This window comes from Falco punctatus (genome assembly GCF_963210335.1).
Source record: "Falco punctatus genome assembly, chromosome: 1".
Classification (NCBI taxonomy): Eukaryota; Metazoa; Chordata; class Aves; order Falconiformes; family Falconidae; genus Falco; species Falco punctatus.
In genome coordinates this window covers 96162157-96183945 of record NC_137580.1, presented here as the reverse complement: position 1 = coordinate 96183945, position 21789 = coordinate 96162157, and the positions used below count along the sequence as shown (strand labels likewise).

At 43.8% G+C, this 21789-nt stretch overlaps 1 protein-coding gene across 16 annotated transcripts in view; it reads left to right on the top strand.

The window, feature by feature from the left end:
- Positions 1-21789, top strand: part of PITPNM2 (phosphatidylinositol transfer protein membrane associated 2) — a 141329-nt gene that overhangs the window by 68440 nt on the left and 51100 nt on the right. For 14 of the 16 annotated variants that reach the window (XM_080369650.1, XM_080369648.1, XM_080369649.1 and 11 more), the window contains 4 exons: positions 1102-1275; positions 17633-17847; positions 19467-19588; positions 21269-21502. In XM_080369650.1, the coding sequence (XP_080225776.1) occupies positions 1198-1275; positions 17633-17847; positions 19467-19588; positions 21269-21502 (649 nt within the window). In that variant the 5' untranslated portion in view covers positions 1102-1197. Of the gene's footprint in view, positions 1-1101; positions 1276-8065; positions 8088-17632; positions 17848-19466; positions 19589-21268; positions 21503-21789 lie in introns of those variants that run through there. The other 2 variants (XM_080369639.1, XM_080369638.1) reach the window with 2 other exon arrangements.

Genomic DNA, 21789 nt, shown 5'->3' with positions numbered 1-21789 from the left:
TTTGGGGCTGGTTTTGCTCCAGCAGCTTATCTGAAGACTTTCAATAAGCAGGACACGGCAAAAGAGTGGATTTTGGTGATGAGGAGGAGCCAGGCACGTGCTTTTTGTGCTGGGAGAGTGGTCATCACTTGGCCTGATAGCAGACGGCTTCACTTCTTGTGTCCTCTCTTCCTCATCAGTCATCTTCCCCTCCCCTCCCTTCTTCCTTACGTGATTTTATTGTCTTTATCCACAGTCCATAGAGAGTCTTCAGAATATTTGAAAAGTTACTGCTTTAACCCTTGGTGTAGTAAATGCTGTATTTCCTGTATTAAGCAATAATTCAATTAGATTGCGTCCAGGTGGGGTATGATGGGATTATTTTTTTTTGGTGTTGCAGTTTGATCTTGCTGTATTCTTATGCAGCAGGAGTGTAAACATGAGTCTGGCATCGACATCAGTGGCAGGAGGATTTTGCCTGTAGACTACTTTGGAGGTGAAAGAGAAGGGATCCTACCAAGTCAGTAATTCAGAATAAAGCAGGGAGGAAAAGTACATTTTTGCTGTCTTTATTGTTAGAATCCAAATTACTTTCTTCATCATGGCGCTACTAAAGGCTGAGGAAATCTTAATTTAAGCTTTTTCTTGCTGCTAAATGAATGTGGGAGGATAAAACCTGATGCCTTTGAGTGGATGCATCTCTGGTGTGTTGCTGACATTGGAGAGATGCTTTATTGTCTGGCAGCAGAAGGTCTGCCTATTCATTTTGAGCTTTTGTCACATCTCTTCCATGGAGATGCTATTGCATATGAAAGTCTGATTGATACGATGGCAGAGGTCAGGAGGGTAATAGCTTTGATGGTATCCCCTGAATCAAATCAAAATTCTTCTAAAAGATTCTGTTGAATTTGATACCAAGGATCTGGTAGCATTCCAGGGATTCTTCTCTCCACCATTAAGCATATAGCTATTACAAAAATTAATGTTTGCCTGTTGTTTGGTTTTGTTTTTTTCTAATAGGTTGTTCTGCAATAAGAATGGAAAATAACTGCTTCTCTTTTTTTTCTTTTTCTTTTTTTTTTTTTCTCTCCCTTCTCCTTTCTCTCTCTCACTCTGTTTCAGGGATCCTCAATGCATTTGCCTGCCATTATTTAAGGAGCCTTTACTAAAAGCTTCTGGATTGTGTTTCTGAGCGGACAAAAGATTTTTGTATTCAAAATGCTCATAAAGGAATATCGTATTCCTCTTCCGATGAGCGTGGAAGAGTACCGAATTGCGCAGCTGTACATGATACAGGTCAGTAACGTTCTGGCCCATGCGGATGAATGCAGGCTAACGCAGGGCTTCGTGTGGAAGAGTGGAGTATCGCTGCAGAGCTAGATGCTGTAAATGTGAGGTTTGTGTGTGCTGATGGGGGGGAAGTAATGCAATAGTCTGGGTGACCAACCTGGGGAAACAAAGGCTCGTGGACAGGCTATTCCTGTGGGAAGGAGCACTGAGCCTAAGTGCTTGGGTACCTACCTGGGGGTGATCAACCTGTAGGGCTTAAGCAGCTGTTGCTGCTCGGTTGCGCTGCAGTTGCTGGTCATGCCAGTTCCAGCTGCAAACCAAGGGCTCGTGCGCTTTTGTTGGGAAAATAACAGCGTAGTATAAATTTGAGAGGGTAAAATTAAGGTATAACTTTGAAACTGGGGGGGGACAGGGAATCTAGATGTAATACTACTTTCCTTCTGTACCACCATGGAACAGATACAAATCACCATGAAACTTCTATTATTTTTAATAGGTTTCTGAATACTGATGAGAATTTTTGTTGAATTCCCTGTCTTCAATAAAGCAGTTAATTAAAATGTTGGAGTTTTTTGCAACTCAGATCCTCTGTGCCCATGTTCTCCCAGTGTTTGAAATCCATCCAGGAGCATTTTTAAAAGGAAGTGAATCTGAACTATTATTTCATTGTCCCACGCTTTAAATAAAATTTAATTTTGCTCCTGCAGCAAAATGCATATCTAATACTGAGTTTGCAGCAGAACCCTGCTTTCTGCGGCAGGTTGAAGTGATGCTAGAAAAATCTGCTTTGGCTTAAAACCTAAAATGAGTTAAGGGGAAAAAAACTCAAACCAACCAACCTCCAAAACCAAAGAGAAAGCACAACTCCCCTGTTTCTCACCTGACCATCTAACTGGATTCTTTCAAGGAGCCATGCACTTGGACTTGACTGTTGTACAGTCAAGTGTACGCAAACAGTGTGCGGTGTGTGTTCTCCAGTAATAACAGTCAAATTCCTTTTTCTGACACAAATGTATCATCTTTGTGTGTTAAACCTAAATGTTAGCATAAATGAGTAAACGTTTTGCTTAGGTGACTTCATTTTTCAGTGTCTTTTCCTGCTGCTCTAGCTGCTTTGAATATCGTTGTAATTATTTTGTGACAAGTTTTTCTTCCAAATTTGGCTCAGCTTTTTGAGCGAAGAGCTGGTTCATGGAAGCGGTGTATCAACTATGCAGAACTTGTCAGCGAGCGGCAGAGTATACAGGAGAATGATCTGATTAAGAAGGAGGAGCCCACCTGATTTAACAGGATGAATTCTTAACTGGGGAGCTTCTGGGGGGGCTTCCTGTGGGTTGTGGAGGACTTGGTCAGGGGCTTGGGTTTGTTCACTTTCAGAAGTTAAAATACTTACTGTTATTTTATTAATGCAGAACACTGGGTTCCACTTTGTTCATTTGACAGTGATTTTGGCCACAGCTTAGTGTCAAAGGACGTGATAAGCCGTTAGGGTTCCATGCAAGGGGAAGTTCACTGGCCAAGGGAACAACTGAAGAAACGACACCTCCGAATTGCTATCCAGCCCTGCTTCAGCCCTGCTTTGATTTTCTAGGGCATTGCTAGGCAGCAAAGTAAGGCTTCCCCTTCGGTCAGGTGCGATAGCTGGGGTGGAGTCTGACCGCTGATCTCCCTCCACTCCCCCGGAGCAGGGGGGTAAGATGTAAATGCTGCTGTAAAAGATGCAAGATGTAGCCCAAGATCCAGGTGAGCTAGAGAAATGCACGATGAGCAAGTGACTCTACTGCTTTATGTGTACAAGTAGTACAAGAGAAAAAATTAGCTGTGTTTTTTGTTGAAAATACTAGTCTCAGCTCAAATTTGAAAAATAATAATAATAAAAAATAACCAGAAAACCCATTTAAGGTAGAACGTAGAGTTTATATTCTGTTTCTTAGTGTTTGGTAGCAATCTGCTTCAACTCTTCCTGAAATTAGTGGAAAGATTCCTGCCGACTTCAATGGGAGCTTTTCCTAGACCATGATATTAAATGTCTTTTTTTTTTTTTCCTTTGATTTGAAAGTGGAGGTTTTGTCTTTGAGGCAGGCACTGGGAAGAGAGCAGTGGGGAGCATGACTTCCATTCTTTTCAGAGAATGAGAAAGTGCTTCATGTCTGTCTTTTTATTTTGCCTCTGAAATGCGTAAGGAGGCCACAGGAGAAGTAAGTTCCATATGTTGAAGTCCCTTAGGGGAACAAGCTGAGATATCTGTATAAAACAGCGCTGTAGAGGTATTTCTTAGAAACCTTTGGCTGAAACATAGAACAGCATGATTTGAAGTAGTTTCTGGGGAGAGAAGCGATTCTTAAAAGTAGAAGGTTCATTTCAAAGATGTTTGTTCTGTACAGTATGGTGTCATTATTGCTGGAAACACTAGTCAGCCTGGTCTTCTAAGAAGCAGTTTTCCAACAGTATAAAAAGGAGATGTCACAATTGTTCCTCAAGGGTTTTATAGAGCCTTAAGCATGTACCTGAAGTTAATCATTCATTTAACTTCAAGTTCATGAGTGCAGATTCCCATTAAATGCCAAACCAGTTGGTATAAAGTTGCTCTTTTAAGAGTAATAAAATAATTTTCCTAGATTTCAGCATCCTCCAAAGGAAAGTTTTCCAAAAGGATCCTCTGACCTGAAGGATGACACAACTGGCCCACGCAGTTGCTCTGGAGACCCTTTCTGTGGAAGCAGTGCCTCAGAACCACGTGGGTAGGGATAGTCAGACTCGGGTTGTAGCCCTGCAGTCCATTTTCAAAGGTGTTCTCATGGACCTTTCTGCTTTGCACCAGAAAGACCTCCAGTCTCCCTTCATGAGAGAACACTGTCTCCTTAGAAGTCTTAACAAAACTTTCCACCGGGTTTTATGTAAGCAGCATCACACCCAAGTAGCAAAGGATCCTTCCCTTAAACTGGGGCAGGCTGTACTCGTGTTTCCTGTTTGCTGGATGGGAGAATTAAAACTGTGCAGTATATAATCCAGCATCTCTGTTGGTTCTCTGCGCCACTAGGCAGGCAAGACATGCAATAAATCTTTGTGTACATGCCCCTGTTACTCTAGTTCCTCTTAGAATTCTCCAGGCTGGTGTATAAAGCTGTGAAAACAGAGGTGAGTGGCCTGCTGGTTTTCTTCTTAATTTTTTTTTAAATCTGAGGGTGAGGGGAGGGAACAACAAGTCTCTTAAGTGTTGCTTTCTGTTAGCATCTGAAATGTTATCTACAGACAGTGGTTTCAGTACTTTAAGCAGCACTTAAATTCTTTGATAAACAAGTTAACTTACGTTACAGTGAAGGGCTTAATGTATCCTTGACTGGCTTGAAGCTTAGCAGATCTGAACCGAGTTGGTTTTCTCTATTAAATTTTAGACTATCAATATCCGTATTTTCATGGGAAACCTCTCACGCAGTGTTGTCAGTGTCTTCAGGTTGGGAGCCCTTGCAGCGTTAGCTGCCAGAGCAGTTAGGTCTTAGCTTTTCCACACACACAAGGGTTTTTTTGCATCGTTGCTGAGGTTTTGTCTCTTTTTCCATGCAAATTAAACCAGTGATTTTTATATCTGAGCTCAGAACCAGTGATCTTTCTTCCCTCTGTGACCTGGTTTTATTTTGGTGCATAAAATGGGCAGAATATTTCAAAACGGTGAAACCATTCTTTGTACCTCTTTCCTAGACAATAGCTTTGTAGTGTACCATTTTCCTAAGATCTGTACACATTTAAAAGCCTGTCCTACTTCCAAAGTTGAGAGGTCTCTAGATAAACTCAACTTCAAGAGTTGCCCATAGACTGGGAGAGCTGCAGTTTGGTCTGGGGAAACTACAGGCTTCTGCCTGACCATAAGCAGAAAGCAACTGGAAGTGAGTGTCACGGTGCACAAACCACTTGGGGAGGGGACAACTGCAACCTTCTGTCGGGATTTCTTTCTCCCTGTAGAAATGCTGAACTGAGGACTCTGTCCTGGATGCCTTCTCTGACTCTACGCATCGTATTAAAGACAGTGCAGTATTTCTGTCTCTGCAAGGACTTTGATCCCTGTTTGGCGCAAAGGATGGGGCTATACTGTGTTACACATTAGATAGATCTTATTGAGGGCTCTGCATATTTGTGTCTCAACAGCTGTCCTTTCCTGCAGCGCTCGCTTCCTTTTCTTGCGTGTTTAGGGAACCTGCCTTTCTGTACACATCCCTCTCACCCCAGAAACAACGCACGCTTTAACGCTAAGTCTCTATCTCATAAAAACCTGTGCTTCAAGACCTGAATGCGTTTGTCGGAAAGATCAGTATGTTATTAGCCAAAGGTCAGTCCATTTATCTTCTTAATAACTTTCATTACTGTCATTCCATATGTCATGAGATTCCGAGAGACCGTTGCCCTTTTGACCCTTACATGAGATGAGAGAATTCCTCTTGTTATTAAATCTTATTTTTATATCGGTGTGCATAGCTTACTTTCTCTGCTGTAAATAACTGCAGCCCTCATTTTCTCTGTGCAGTTTTCTCTGAGTACTTGTGACCTTCCTCCAAGGATAGCAGTATACTTCAGAACTATTCTTCTGGACCTAGTGATTGCCTTTTGAGGATGAGACTTACTTTAAGATGCTGTGGCATCCTTGTAAGCTAATAACATTATTACTTCATTATTCAGCACTTTGAGGGTCCACAGCTGAGCAGAGACTCTGGCCCGTGTTTGAGGCAATCTGGTAAAGATAATCCATCTGCTCAGCACTGTCTGCTGAACTTGGGATCCTGGGAATCGAGGCTGCTCTTATCTTCTAACATGAGCCTCTCTTCTCATGTTAGTCCCTCAGGGCTTCGCATTTATTGCCTTCCCTGAGAAATCAGAGTGTATTTCCAAGTATCTGCAGTGTGCTGTAGTTACCTGTTGTGGCTGCTGCTGGAGTACCCTAAATTGCTTTCCTCCTCCAAAGGATCATGGTTTCTCCATCATCTCGGTGTCCAGACCCCTGTAACTGTCCTGTCCTGTTTTCTTCTTCATTTGCGTGCACCTCTCGGGTAGCACCTTTGAGGACGGACTTCAAAAACTTGCTTGGTGGCAGTAATTCTTGAGGCCATGTCCTGATACCTCAGTGCAAAAGTTGTGTCCCTCAGGCTGTGAGCTACACTTGGCAGTTGCCAGCAGGCTCAGCAGATGGTGAAAGATTGATTGAGTGGGGGAAAACAAACTAACCCTTCATCTCTGGACACTGAAGAAGTGGATGGCTGATTATTTTTCTTGCGTTTGCAGATGCCTTGGCCATCTGGACAGACAGACATATATATGCTTTAATTTTAAAAGCAGATGACACTGCTGACAGCTCTAGAGGCCCTGGAAGATTCACAAGACTGAGCAAAAGCCTGGTTTGAAGCTTTTCCTCCAATTTTTATGCTGTGGCATTAAAACCTGTGACTTCTATGTTCTCTCCCTCTGGTTTTCATAACCTTTTCTTTGTGATCATGAGGACTTGCATCCCTCTGAAGGGGGAGAGTAAGACGCTTGTAATTGCTTAGCTGTGTGAACAAGGGCAGCACAGGTACGTGCGGTGCTGTCAGACTTACAGTCTAATTTGCACAGGTGACAGTGGCACATGTACAGGTTACTGTTTTGGGAAAATGTACAGAAATAGCAAACATCTTTTCTACGTTTACTTTTTTTTTTTGTTTTGTAGTCATTATCCTGGAACAGTTCTTAAACTGGCTGTTATTCTATACCTGGTGAAAAGAAGATTGATTTTTAGAGTAGTGAACTACGTTTCCTTGGCAGTTCACATGTGCTTGCTTTCTTCAACACAACTGAGTGAAGCTGAGATAAGGTTGTAACACAAAAAATATTTTAAACTTCAGATTTGTACTGGTTTTAATACAGGATACAGCACTGATAATCCTGCTGAGCTTGTGGCTTTATTTTTTTATTCTTATAAAAGATTTCTAACATGTAGACAAAATCTCGACTGTAGAGCCAGATTAGGTTCTCACTCTTTCAAATACCTGAAAGCAAGTAATGAATTAAGCTTAGGAAAACAGTGGGGATTTCTTTAAGCCAGTCCTCCAGTATTGTAGCATACAGCCTATTGTTAGTGAATAATTGCACTGGCTTCCTAAAATCTAAGGGATGTAATCAGAGGATAAGAATTGATCCAAAATCACCCTGAGCCGAAATTTCATCTCTGACTTACATTAAAATAATGGGTGACTTGCTTTTACCTCCCTTTAAACTAGGGACAGCAATTCTCACAGATAGCTTTTGCGGAATAGTTAATACAGTGAAAAATCCATTTAATGACAGGGAAGGAAATACCTAAGGTAGGATGAAATACTGAGCTGGAAGTGTAGTAGACATTTTGAAAGATGGAGTATGTGGGGTAAACAAGCTTGAGGTATCTCTGTAATAAAGTGATTCCTAATTCATGTGCCTCTGGCACATCCAGCCCTCCTCCATAGGAGTGTGACTTGGCGTCCGTAAGGCTAAGTGATTAATGAGTGGTCATGAGAATGGTTCTCTTAATGCTGTAAATTATTTAGAGTCCTGCACAGTTGATTGCCCCCCAAAATATCCTAGTTTCCTACAAACAGCTTCATTAATATCTAGACCTGAATCTAAATAATGCAGTGCATACAACATTTCTACAAATTGATGCTGTGCATATTTCTGCTCTCTCTTGTGAGACAGCTGCTGACAACCTGTCCTGCCTTTAACTTTTACAGCTTTTTTTAGGAATGTGTTTTACATTACAAGAAGAACATCCAAGACTGATGGTGCCGCAGTTGCGGCGCAGGTAATGTGCGCTCGCTCAGGTGAGAATGGTCCCTTCTTCAGGGCTTTCAGCACGCTCAGCTTGGCTCTGCTTCTCCTGGCTGGGAGTCTTGCAGGATTTGGGGCTGGAAGCCCAGAGGGAGGAGGTTCTTGCAGCTGCAAAGGGCTGTGACCCCCACCTCAAACAGCTCTTGGTAGAGCGAAGGGGTGGCACGAGCAGAGCCAGGACCTCCTGGACACTAATGTAGCTCCATCAGAAAGCAACTCTGCGTGCGCTTCTCTCTGACAAGATGACCCTTCATGGGTGACATCCTCTTCTTTCTCCTTGTGTGCTTGGAGGCAGCATTACACAGGATTGAGGCACAGGGCAAAAGGCCAGCAATTCCTGTGGGATAGTCCCAGTTCTTGCTTGATGAACTTCAGGGAAGAGCCCTGCAATATCCCTGCTGTAGGCAGGGGGGTGATCAGACGGCAGCTCCCTGCAGAGCTGGGAAGGACCCAGAGGGGAACCCTCCTGGAAATTGCAGCTCATCAGCGCTGGGTTGGGAAGATAGGTGCTGACTACTACATGGTTGCTATAAAAAATCTTCTGCCTAATCAGCTAATGTAGTTGGATATCTCCAGTGAAACCAGACTGTCGTGATGGGGAAGGGCAAAAGGTACCTGGCTGTCCTGATGGCTCTGAGCGTAATCCAGGATCCACAGAGTGTGTGGGACAGTCCCACTCCTGCTGAGACTGTTGCTGGGACTTCTGATCTGCCAGGAGGATGCATCACATGCAAACCCAGTGTTGGACAGGGATGTGGAGGTGCTTCATTGACCTGTAAAGTGAGTGGATCTGGAGGGGACTGTGCTCACGGTCAGCAAAGTGTTAGGTCTCTGTGAGATGTCTCCGTGCTGACAGAGGTCTCCTCTTTGGCCACCTGATGCAGCAGCCTGGATGGTGGCAGTCTTTCCATGGCATTATGGCTGTTTCCTCCAGGATGGGGAGTCTTCTGATTTCCCTCCCCACACACACTTCACAACTCTTGTTTTAGGACCCTTGTTTTCAGCTGGGTGGTGGGATCACTGAAGAGCAGGTTTTATGTTCAGCTGGCAAAGCACGTTGTGGGAGGGAAGGAGTATTGCCTTGACAGAATGAAGCGCTGCACGTTGCCCAGCCATTGATCAGCCCAGGAGGAGGATGTTTAAAACAGCTGCTCTTTTGCCTTTATTAATAAAGCCATTGATGAGGAACAGATTTCTTCCCCCTCTCCCCAGGCTTTCAGGTCATTCCTATGTGCACAGTGCAACGAGGCTTGCCTAGAGTCAAAGGGCTATGGTAAAGCCTCATATTCTGATCATTATCTTGTTGACTCATACTAACCTTCCTTTGCTAAATAAGTATTGACACTGGCCCTTCATGTATTATACTTTTTTTTTAACAGCACTAATTGGATTAAAATAATTGTCATGTGTGAAGGATGCATGTTGGAGCGCAAAGGGCACGCGGAAACCTCAGCGGTGGGCACCATGGTTACTGGTGACATCACTTCATTTGCTGTTAACAGCAATGATTTGTGTTGCAGCGCTGAAGCCTGAGTGGAGGTGGCCTAAACTAAACCCAGTGGATTGCTGATGCAGTCTCCCATTGCCATGGAAACAGATGTTGCAGTTGAAAGTTGCCTGCATTCATAATGTGGTGCACATGGTGTAAACAAAAACATGGTCCTGTGGTGTCCACCGCTTGGGAAAGGGCAGGAATAGTGCTGCTGGAGGGAGTGGGAGATCCCATTGCCGTTGGGCTTGGTTTCCCATTCAGGTAGTGCCGACTTACCTGTGCGGGATGAGATACAGTAAGCCTTGCCTTTGAGAAACAAGAACCAAACTCACAAGTCCCTTATGGTCCTCCAGCAGTTTCGTCATCGAGGGACGCTCAGTCCGACTTGACGTGGATCGTTTCTGATTTGTACCTTGCAAAGTGCAGGCGCAAAAGTGCTATTGAAACCCATCCTTGGGGTAACAGGGTTCCCAGCTTCTGCCTACCTTTAATCTTGTCTTTTCGTTATAACCGTTAAGACTATGCTCAGCTCCTACAAAACAGGAGTAGAGAAGCTTCCCTGTCTTCCCTCTGAGGACTGTTTTGCTGTATTTTGTTCAAGGTCCCTACTCTAGCCCAATGAAGAAGACGGCCGCATCGTGGTTAGCGTGCTGAAATGGGGCTTGAAGGATCTGGGTACTAAACGTAGCCCTGCCGGCAGCTCTGTGCCTTCAGGTTACTTTCTCCCTCTTTAAAGTGGTGCTCTCTTGTTGATTCCGTCATCTCTAATGATAGAGGATGCGGCTGTTCTGGCTGTGGGACAAAAGCCTTTGACAGCCAGAAGTTGTGTGTGCTGTTCTACTTCAGCACTCTACTACATTAATAACGGTAAAGGTGATTTTTATTTTTAATTTCATTCACATAGCTTCCTGTTTGCTCTTAGAACATGTTATGCGCTGTTAAAATTACGCGGGGTTTGATCTGATCAGAAGTTCTCCTTCTTGGCTTCCATAAAAGTGGTATAGTACCATTGCCTCTGCTCCCTTCTTTCACTAAAAAAAGCTCCCTGATTATGGTGACATGATTTTAATTGAGTATTTCAGGTCTTTGACACACACGTTTTGGAAAGGAAAAAAAACCCAAACAACAAAAACCAGCTTGGGAAGTATGACTCTATTGTACTTTTAGGCTAAACCAACATTTTGTTTTCATAGTCAAAGACCTGATTTTTGATTACCTGCAGTAAATGCTGACCGTGAATGGTGCCTGGTCTATCGGATGTCTGTATCAGCGGGCAGGAGGTTGCCGGTGGTGAAAACAGATTGCTTGTAATGAATTAGATGTCAGTTCAAATGCTCAGAAAGGAGTGGTTAACAGAGCACAGGGCTGTCATACCGCAGCAGGAGACAGCTGAAGACAGAGTGAATACACCCATGTGCATGCATGTTGTCACTGTACACGTTATCCACATGCAAAAATCCTGTGCTGGGACAATGTTTGAAGAATAAACCATGCATTAGTTTCAGGACCTTTCTGGTATTTTCCAGTGTATCTATCATTTGCTTTCAGGTTGTAGGTGCTGTTCAATTCTGGCTTGCAGCAGCTCTGGCTAAAACTGTGCATCTGTTGTCGTGCTGTTTTATTTGTGGTGTTTGAATGCTAGTAGCACCACAATAAGCCCAGATACATGGCTGGGGCTAACAGGCTGCTTTGCTTATAACCTCTCCCAGCACTTCTGTAGAAAGCCATCATGTGCGCGGCACCAGTCATAGTTTAACTGCTACCTTCTCAGTACATGTGGCTTCTGCTCTTGCACAGTGCCTGTGGGTAAGGAGATGGTGGTGGCTGGTAGGCAGCTGCCTGGAGCACATCGAGAAGGCAGTTGGCGAGGGGAAGCAATTAGCAGAGTGAAATCTCCATCAGCCTAAAAAATGTCCAACTGGGGATAGTTGGGAGTATTTTTCCCTTAATGTGTGGAAGAGTTTGAAAACGAGTAGTATATTCCACTCCCAGCTTAACTCAACCCTTTAGATCTTAGGTGCCTTTGTACTTCCTTTCTAAAAATGAACAGGAAAAAAAAATACACCTGATTAGTGAAACCAGGTCTTAAAAGCTATTCAGTGATGGCAGGAGTCATCCATCCTAACTAGCTTCAGGCTTTTTTGTTGTCTGGTGGATTGCATGAGGCAATTTAGGCTGTCTCTGCTTCCCAAGGGACGGGTCTGTTTCTGGGGACTTAATTGGCATTTGTGGTAGCCTTAGCATCCAAACCAATAAAAAAATAGTAGTTGGCCATAGAGGATGTTTTCTTAGCCTCCCTTGCCACAACAGTACGAGCAAGTATGTTAGCTAGATCCTCTGGGAATATTTGCTGTCGTGTTCTTGTTCAGTGGGTACATAGATGCCTTTGTTTGCTGTCATTGTTAATTGAAACCATCAACCAGCTGTAAACTTCTTGTATCCATATCTGTGTTTAAATGGGATAAAAATAATCCCAAGACTTCAGTGTTATTTTAATGGATTCTCCCAGAAGGATTTGTCTGGACTATCAAAATACTCTGTTGCCAAATGGGAGCTGGAGGAAAAAGAAAGAAAAAAACCCAACCCCTTCTGGTTATTGTTTCCAGACAATTATTTGTGTCTTCATTATTCATGGACAATAGGTCTACCAAGCATAGCGCTGTCAGTCTTCATAATTTGAATAATCTCAAAACTGTCACAGGTCATCAAAGTAGGCCACCGGTACTGTGTAAATTCATTGCTGTGATGCACCAAGAAACTTCATCGTGAAGGTAGAACATGTCAACCTTTTGTCATCGTTATCTAACTTACTTAGATTGAGGGGTTGTACGGCAGACAATAATCAGTGGTAAACAAGGTAAGATTATAGTTATAATCTTATTTTTCAAAAGCTAGAACAATGTCTGGATTGCTATTATCACCATGCAACCTACCCTGGCTTTACTGTTCTCTGCGGTACCATTGCAGTGCTGAAAGTAGTCAATTACAATTAAAAAAAAAACCCAAACCTTTAGAAGAAACTAAATGACTGAGCTGTTTGCTGCTGTGGGCTTTGCAGAGATTCTCCGTGTATGCACCTGAGCCCGCGTGCAGCCTGCGCTTTACCCTGGGGCTAAAACACGAGGAGAAGGGCTCTGTTGGTTGAGGATAATATTCTTCTCAATGTTCTTCTGAGCAACACTCTGTTCGTTAGTGGGGTTGGTTTTTCTTCTAATTCACCAAAAGCAGAAGACGACTAGTTTAATTTCCGCACCTGACTTGGGTTTTTCTCCAGCTGATGCAATAAGGTGTATCTTAACTGTTTCATCATGCATTCTCGTTCTGTGACTTCTGTTCCTCCAGCGGTGGTGAGACTCTTCAAGTTGGGGGGGTTTCTACTGCCATCAGCCAGTATTCCCTTACTGAGCTGTACCCTGCTAGAAAAATGGACACATTGCATTCAGTCACCCGGTCCAGCACAGCTGTGCCAGGTCAGGGTTGGGAGATGTGCTCCGTGGGGGTAGCGAGGCGCACGGCTGGCTGGGAACGGGGATGGAAGCTCTCAGAAGTGATCAGCCTGCCTTTGCTAGTGGAAGACTTTGTTTACAGCCGTTTGTCTCCTGTTGCAAAGGGCAGATGATAAATGGGGTTAGGCTAGCCCAGTGTTTAGATGACATTCATGGGAATTATTCATCTATGATTGTTATGGTGAGGTCATGTGCTGTGTCCCATGCTATGCTGCTGTGCCAAGAGATTTATTTTAATAGGAGCCTTTAAGTAACTGGCATTCTTGCTAATCATGCTGCATCTGCTTCTCTGGGTTCCCTGTTATGAGTAATTTAATGCTATTACTTTAGCTAGAAGGGATCTGTGTCACCATCTGTCCTGGGAAGCTATTGATGGGGCTGTGCAGAACATGGAGTGTCATCAGCAGAAGAGAGGGGCTTCTAAAGGGATGACTGGATTTCCTGTTGTAATACAATGTAAGATGGTTTACTGTGATTACAGCTTAGATAAGTTGCATATCAAGGCTGTTAGCTACTCTTTAATTTTGTTGGGGACCGCTCCTCATATTTATATAAAGCAAAGATACTGCTGTCAATTAGTAGCGAGTAGTAATAACAAAGGTAATGTGCTAAATAAAGTCTCTTAATTCTCATACAGGCACGGGTCTATGAGGCTGAAACCTTCAAGACTGACCCTAAAATGCTGGCACAGCTGCCACTCCTGTCAGACAGACACTCTTTGGAGAGGGCTTGGCAGACATGTTTCAAGCTAAATGCTTTCCTCATCGATGGGTATTTTTTAATTATTGTTTGTAGACCACTTCCTCGTAACAAGTCCTCTCCACGCTGTAGCTGAGTCACAGTAGACATGAAGAGGCTATATGGTTGAAGAGCAATTTGCTTTTCACGTCCAGAAGTGGTGTGCCTTCACAGGACCACTTAGGCACGGAGTGTCATCCTGGTCTCTCAAGTGCATGTGCCTGATGTCTTTATTTTTAATGTCTGCCAACCCTATCTTCTTTTTGACTTTGTGACTAGTCAAGAATTGTACTGTTCGCTGTCTAACCTGCATTTTTCAGTCCTTCCTGACCTCGCTGCGGCTTGTTGTCTTCTCGGCAAGGGAATTGGTAAGGATGAGAGCATGCAGGGCTGGGAAGCAGCTTTCCGTGGCTTTATCACGTGGAGTTTTTCTTTGATCAAACTGTCCTTCCCAGTAATAAGTTCCGTTGTGTTCTGAGTACAAATTGGCTGAATTCAAAAGATAGTTTGGGGTATAAACTGCTCAGCTGTGATTTTTTTGTTGGTTTCTTTGTCATGCAGAGATGCAGCTCTTGTTTTACATTCATCTAAGAAAATGTTCTTGCTTTCCCTTGTCATACCTTATGTAGGTAAGTGACAAGCAGGAGGAATGTATTGGGCCAAAATTGGTGTAAGGCTTGTAAAGGGGTGAAAAAGGCTGTGGGCTGGAGGTGGTCATCTAGAAAGGCTGAAGGAGGAAGCATGTCTTGATCTCAGAACAGGGTTTGCGGTCTCTGCAGGAGCACAGAAGTGAATAAAATAACCAGAAACGGGACGCCAACTGACTTCCACGAAGAGTTTCAGTTAATTTGGGTTTTTCCCTTCTTCCTTCAAGTGGTGGGACCATAGCACTATGCTACCCACCACGTGTCCCCCGAGCGGACGGCTGTGTCTGAGAACTGAGTGTTAGCGGTCCCAGGCTGTGGGGAAAGCTGCTTATGGAAGTATCTGTGTAAAGAAAAAACTGGCTGATATTGCAGGTTCACCAGGATTCTAGCTATAGAATGAGAACCAGGCAGCTCTTCTTCATGTGGGGAGGTTTTTTGTCAAAACTGGCTAAATGGGGAAAGAAAAGTGGAGAATGTCGGTGCCAGCTCTGTGTGTCTGGGCTGTCACAGCCACTGCCTTCAGATCAGGATGGTTTGAGCAGAGGTCCTCCTCCAGCCCCATGGTTATGAATGAATTGGTGTTTGTTCTTCTGGATTGCTTTGGATGTTAACCCATTTCTTCTTGTGGTGAAATAAAAAAACCTAGATCCCTCAAGTGAAGCCTGTGCAGAGCTGAAAGGTGTTTCATCCCCCCAGATGGGTAATGCTGATGAGGACATGGGTGGGAACAGTTCTGTTTGGGGGCTGAGGGCATCGGCAAGTGTCTTGTGTCCTTTGCCCCAGCTTGAATCTTCCTCTCATGGATTAGGCCGCAGTTCAGGAGACCATCAGAGCCTGGCTTTGCTTTCGGTGCTTGTCTTTAGTCTTCTCAAATGGATCAAACTGGGGAGAAACATCCTGCTTTGGTCCAGCTTCCATCCGTCAGGGAATGGAACAGAAGAAAACAGAGTTCTTCGGGGAACTGTATTAAGCAAGGGTGACATGGCATTGCAGGGTGGGGGTGCCACGGGCTTCGATGAAGGGAAACACCTATTGCAGGAGAGCTCCCTGGCTGCTGCGGAGCTGTTTGATGGGAGGTGAGGTCAGAATCGGCATCACAGGATGCTGAAACTTCAAACTTCTGGTCATGGAAGCTGCTGGCCCTTTGCATGGTCCCCTGCAGAGCTCTAAGAGGTGGGGAGCTATAGGAGGAAGGCAAGGCGTAAGGTGTATCTCGGGTGTAGCTCTGAAAGGAAGAGTATGAAATGGCATTCTGAGAAAGAAAGCCTAGAGGCTGTGTTTATCCGTTTTCATATCAACCATGGCTATTAAAACAAAATAAATCTTCAGTGGTTTGGTTTTCTACTTCAGGTGTTTGTAAATTTGGGGACCTCATTCTGTGTAGGTCCGGCTTGGTGCAGTCCTGGGAGGTGCTGAGTCCACTCAGTGCTGTGGATTTCTTTAGGAATTGAAAAACTTCTCATCTGGGACCAAAACATATTGAAGACTTGCAGATTTGACTGGCATTGCCGGTGACTGTGCAGTCTAAACGGAGTTTTAAATCTCGCTGATGTACGATTCTACATCTGATAACTTTGCATGAAGAGAACCTGTCTTTCCTCTGCTTATAATCCCCACGTGCCTGTGCCATAACATAAAACACTAGATCTCTGTCATTTGTACCGAACGTTCAGACCAGATGCTGTGCAGTTATTCTGTCTGACACATCCGCTGTGCCTGCTGGGTTACTGCCTTTTCCAAGACCTTTGAATTAACCAGATTTTTGGGTCATCAAGATTATTTAATGTTATTGTCATAAATATTTGTACAAGACTTGATCAGTGCTTATATAAGAGCTGAAAGACAGTAATTTGTTTTAAGAGGATGTGTGTTTTAATGAAGCGCCAGCTGAATGATAGAAATAAACTGTAAAAAAGTGCTTTTCTTTTGCAGGGCTGTTGCAGTTTGTGGGTTGGGGGAAAAAATGACTTTTTAGATTGTCAGTTATTTAGATTTGTTGGTTACAGCTATTTAAATTCACTTGAGAGCTCTTTAAAAAGACGGCTGTTTACTTCTAAATAGCTGTGTTGGCTTATCGTCCTGTCCTCAAAAGATGAGAAGCTGATCTCTTGCATCTTATTAATCACTCTCTGTTAAACCATGTTATCCTTTGAATTGTTTGTATGCCGAAAATGAGAAGTTGTTGTTGTGTTCTATTTCACAGTTGATTCTTGTCTAAAATTCCATATTTTTTTCTTAATTTCCAAAGTACTGTGCTCTCAAATACAAACAATAATCTCAAAATACTAACAATATGAATCTGTTGTTTGGGAATGATGAAGGTTATACATCATCCAATCTGCTGAAATGTGTTAGAAATGAATAAATATTTGGTTTGCCTCTAGCTCTTCTTAGAAGCACTGAATTTAGTATTTTTATTTTTTTTTATTGAAGGAATTTTTGCCAGGTTTCTCGATGAGGGACAATACTACAAATAAGCCAAAATACGGAGGCTGCCAGGGGGTGCTGCGTGCATTCTGGCAAACTTGAGTTGTTTCTTCTAAATATCTTAATTAGCAGAGCATGGTCTCCAAGCTGTTCTTGGAGAGCTGCTGCCATGCCAGACCACAAGCAACAAGCCCCCAAATCCCATGGTTTTAGGTTGTAAATAGTCTTTAGCACTGCGATACTGCGCTGAGGGTGTGTATGATTCTTGGTGCTGCACCATCACAAGAATGTGCCAAGTTGGACCAACTCCCCTTCACCGTGTCATGTGCTGATGCAAAAGATTTTTATGCCGTTGGGCGGTTCGTAGCTGGAGCCAAGGTTCAGCGTGCTCTCAGGGAGTGATGTGCTCCTGTAGGAGCAGGAATTGCTGTGTCATTAGGTCTCCATTAAAACTGTCTTTTAGTGTCCAAATCAATTGTTTTTCCCCAGGACCCCTAATAGAATCTGTGTTCCTGTGTTGGCCAGATTAGTCTCTAAATCTTTCCTTTATAATCTCTAGGTTTGGTGATCTTACTGCCAGGGTGCTGCTATAGCTCTGCTGGAAGCTTCTCTAGGAAGCTCTGCTCAAAAGACTTCATAGAAACCATTCCCAATGTTCTTGTGCTTTGAGACCGTGGTATATGCAATGCACTGGAAGGTTTAACTATGTGATATATTTTCCCTTTCAGAAAAAGAGCAGAGAGGAGACATGTGGGGAAGGCAGCGGAGTAGAAATCCTGGAGAACAGGCCATACGTGGATGGACCGGGAGGCAACGGGCAGTATACTCACAAAGTGTACCACATTGGTATGCACATACCCAGCTGGTTCCGGTCAATATTGCCTAAGGCAGCTCTTCGAGTCGAAGAGGAATCATGGAATGCCTATCCTTATACAAGGACAAGGTAAAACTTAGCAAAATGTTTAGAGCTGTTTCCCTGTTTAGGGAGAGGAGTTGCTGTCACTGTGTGGCAGTGGCATCTCTTCCCTGACCAGTAACATCCTTTAGAGAAACCGGGGTCAAGTCCTAAAATTCTTACACAGTGCTTAATCTCAAGAGTGTGAGTGTTGCCTGGGCTGACTGCATATGTATTGGAGAATTTGTGACTGGTTGCTCTAAAATGTGAGCTGTTTTGTCCATGAAAGCGTGGGAAATCTGGAATGGGTTTTATTTAGTCTTGTATCCTGCGCTGCATGTTCTACTTAGAGATGCAGATACCCACTAGCTCAGCGAAGTTACAAATGTGCACGGTGATGGGACAGTTGTCATGTCAGACACAGTCAAGTAAGATAGAACTTGTTTGTTCTAAGGAGGGGGAAGTGTGGGGAGAGAAAAATCTTAATAAATAAATAATTCCTGTGCTTCTCTTCTGGGAACTGGCTTACTGTCATCTAGCTAGAAAATAACAAACCTACATCCTATGGCTTTCACCCTGAGAAGGGAAGAGAGCCAGAGGCTCTGCGGAGTCCTCTGGGACCTTGTTTCAGCTGATTTTGTTTGGGAGTACTTCAGATACCCTGAAATAAATAGCCTTTATGCCAGTTACTCTGGTTTAGAGCATTTACCCTTTTCCAGATTTACAAGCCTGATACTGCTGTCGTCTTCTGTAATAAAAAGTTTTTAATAGCTATTTTAATTCTTGTCAAAAGCCTGGAAAAGTTTCACAGTTCTGTTTTAGCTGGTTTAGCTACAAATCACGTTGGGGAAAGATGGGGAGTCAGTGTCTGCATGCAGGCAGTTGCTCATAACTAAATATAATGGAGCTGTCTGACTTTCAAGTGACTAAAGTCCACTTCCAGCAGTCTGGTTTTTATCTGTTATCTTGAAATGCCTGTGAGTCAATCAGTTGGCCAGAAAACCTGGTGCTGCACAGAACCAGTCTGTATTTCATTCTGCCATAGATCCCTGGCAAGAGCTCTGCTTTCCTCCTGGTAGAGGTGCATTTCCAGGGTGCCTTTGTACTACTATCCAAGTCATAAAGTAACTTGTTAGTATAGTGAGCCCAGTTCTCTCCTTACTGAAAACTGCTCCTTTAAAAAGTCTGTCCTGCAAACAGTATCCTGCAGGAGACACTGTCAAATTCACTTGCAGGTTTTTGTCCGTGTCTCTGCAAAGTGAGATGACCTGGTGGTCCCCTCAGGCTTTCTGCTTGCTTGTTGCCAGCTGGGAAGCTGTTGCTTGGTCAGTGTGGATGCCCGGTCTGCAGTAACTGTGTGGCGTGCATTGGCATCTCCTCACCTGTAACCCATGTCGCCCCTTGTGGGGAGCACACCCCTTTGCTGTGGGCTGGGGGGTTTTACTAAACCAGAGCTGTTCCAGGGAAGGCACATGTACGAGGCGAACTCCTGTCTTGAGAAGTTATTAAAGAAAATCTCTTTAATCTGTACAGTCGGTTTTCAAGCATATCTGAAGTAAAACGTGAGTGAAGGCCGGCTTGGATTTGAGACTGATTTTGTACATCTTTTTTCTCTGTTTGCTGAGCTGAGCAGGATTTACTCTAAGCTGCGTTGTTCTTACTTTCAGGTATACGTGTCCTTTTGTGGAGAAGTTCTCTATTGATATTGAGACATACTACAAAACCGATCCAGGAGAGCATGGCAACGTGTTCAACCTTTCTCCTGCAGAAAAAAGACAAACCATTCTAGGTGAATAGCCTCTTCCTTTTTCCTGTGTTCTGCCCTTTTTCTTTTTTTTTTCCCCCACTTGATATGTCCCATCTGCCTGTCCAATCCCTCCCAGACACACACCTGCATCCCTGTTGGTGGCAGGCTGTGAGGTAGGGTTACATCAAGTGGAGCGAGGACACCTGAGTTCTCTTCTAGGCTTGATGTAAATCACATGGAAATCATTTGAATCTCCCGTTGTAAATTGAAGCTGATGCTTTCCTGTTTTACTTGTCTTATCCCCCTTGGGAGCTGCACATCTAATGATTTTTGGCGTTAATATGTGGAAATAACCATAGAAGAGGAAAACATTGTGTAATTGTGTAGCTCCTTTGCGTGTATGAAAATCATTCCTATCTGCACTTCTGAAACATGAACATGTGTTTCATTTTTGCTTCCTCTCCTTTCAGGCTTGCCCTCATGCAGGTTAACACTTCAGCTTTGCAGCTGTCTTTAGAGGTTTGGGTTAATGAGCCTTACCTATGTAAAGGTTTAATGAGAAAAGGGAACATCTTAATAAAAAGGCAGAGAACGGCAAGTGTCACAGTGATTCCTCTGTCTTGCTGTCTGTCGTGGTCCCTGCCCATGGCATGTGGCAGGGAGCAGAGGCAATTACAGCCGTGCAGGGGGGTGAAGCATCCCATGCTCTGAAGCTGCTGGGACTGGAGAAGCGGTGAGCTCGGGCTGGCTTCAGGAGCCCCACGCTGTGTGGGTCACAGCCGGGGCTCTGGGGAAGGACATCCCATGGCTGCTCTGGCTTTCCAAGCGCTCTGGACTTGCAGGACATGGCAGTGACCCCATGCGATTTAACTTGAGCCTGACATGATTTAAACTTCTTTGGTCCAAACTGGAGTTTGATTGTCCTCGTTCCTAAGCCTGTCTGATTGGGCTTTTGATACGGAGCAAATAGACTTGAGTCCTGCTGCCTCACGGGGAAGTGTCAGAATTGCTGTCTGTCTTGGGAAGTGTGATCCTGCCCTTCAATCCAAACTTCAGATGCTTCTGCTGAGGTCTGGGCTGAGGGCTGCAGGTCTTTTAAAATAGGTTCGTTCACTCTGCTCCCATTGCAGTTTCCAGTCCTCCATTGTTGGAAGTGTTAATTGGGGCTTATGTTAAACTTTCTACCTTCCCTGGTACATCTGGTCTAACAGTAGCATGTGAGGAGCTACGAGTAACCTTGCTTGATGAACTACAAAGATAAGATACTGAATGGGTAGTGTCTTTTTGGTCACGGTGCTAAGAAAGAGCAGGTCTCATTTAACGGTCTCAGATGAGGCAGAGCTGTAGCACTGCAAGTGATATTAGAAAAAGCTGAAAGATGGAATGTGCAAAAGACCTTTTGGGAGCTAGAAAGACAGAGTGTGCAGATCTGCCAGTGCTGTGGATCTGCAGTTGCTGTGGGCAAAAACATCTATTTGGAGCAAAGCTTCTGTTTGCTGGAACTGTGTGTACTCCTAGTTCCTCTGGCAGAGCTGATCACTGCCCAGCAGCAATGTATAAACAATTTAAATATCTGTTGTTTATGTGCAAGTAAAAAGAAACTAAAGTGCTGTAATGCTTCTGGTACTTACTAAACGAGAAATAACTCCTGAAAAATGGTAATTTTTTTTTCTTTTGTTCAGGAAGCTGAAATGACTGTCTGTTTCTGTCCTCCTCCTATAGATCCTATTGATATTGTTAAAGATCCTATCCCTCCACATGAATACAAAGCTGAGGAGGATCCAAAGCTGTATAAATCGGCGAAGACGAGAAGAGGCCCCCTCTCAGAAGACTGGATTCAAGAGTACAAGAACAACCCTGGGAAATACCCCATCATGTGTGCATATAAACTGTGTAAAGTCGAGTTCAGATACTGGGGGATGCAGTCGAAAATCGAGCGGTTTATCCATGACGTTGGTGAGCATTTATAGTCTTGTGAAGTTCACTCTCAACTCCTTAATGTCATTTCTGAATTGAAACACAAAGGTGAGGTATGTGCAATGTATCATCTCCCAGGACGTCTGTGAAGAGATTCTCAGATCTGACCACTCTTTTTCAGAGCTGTGAGTCGGTTCAGAAAAAATTCTGTCACTTATGTTTGTGGTATGTATGAATCCAAACCATGTGTAGCCGCTGAAAGGGGTTGAAGTGCTGTGTAGGCAAGATCTCGCATTCTCTCTTTTTTTTTTTTTTTTAGATAAGTA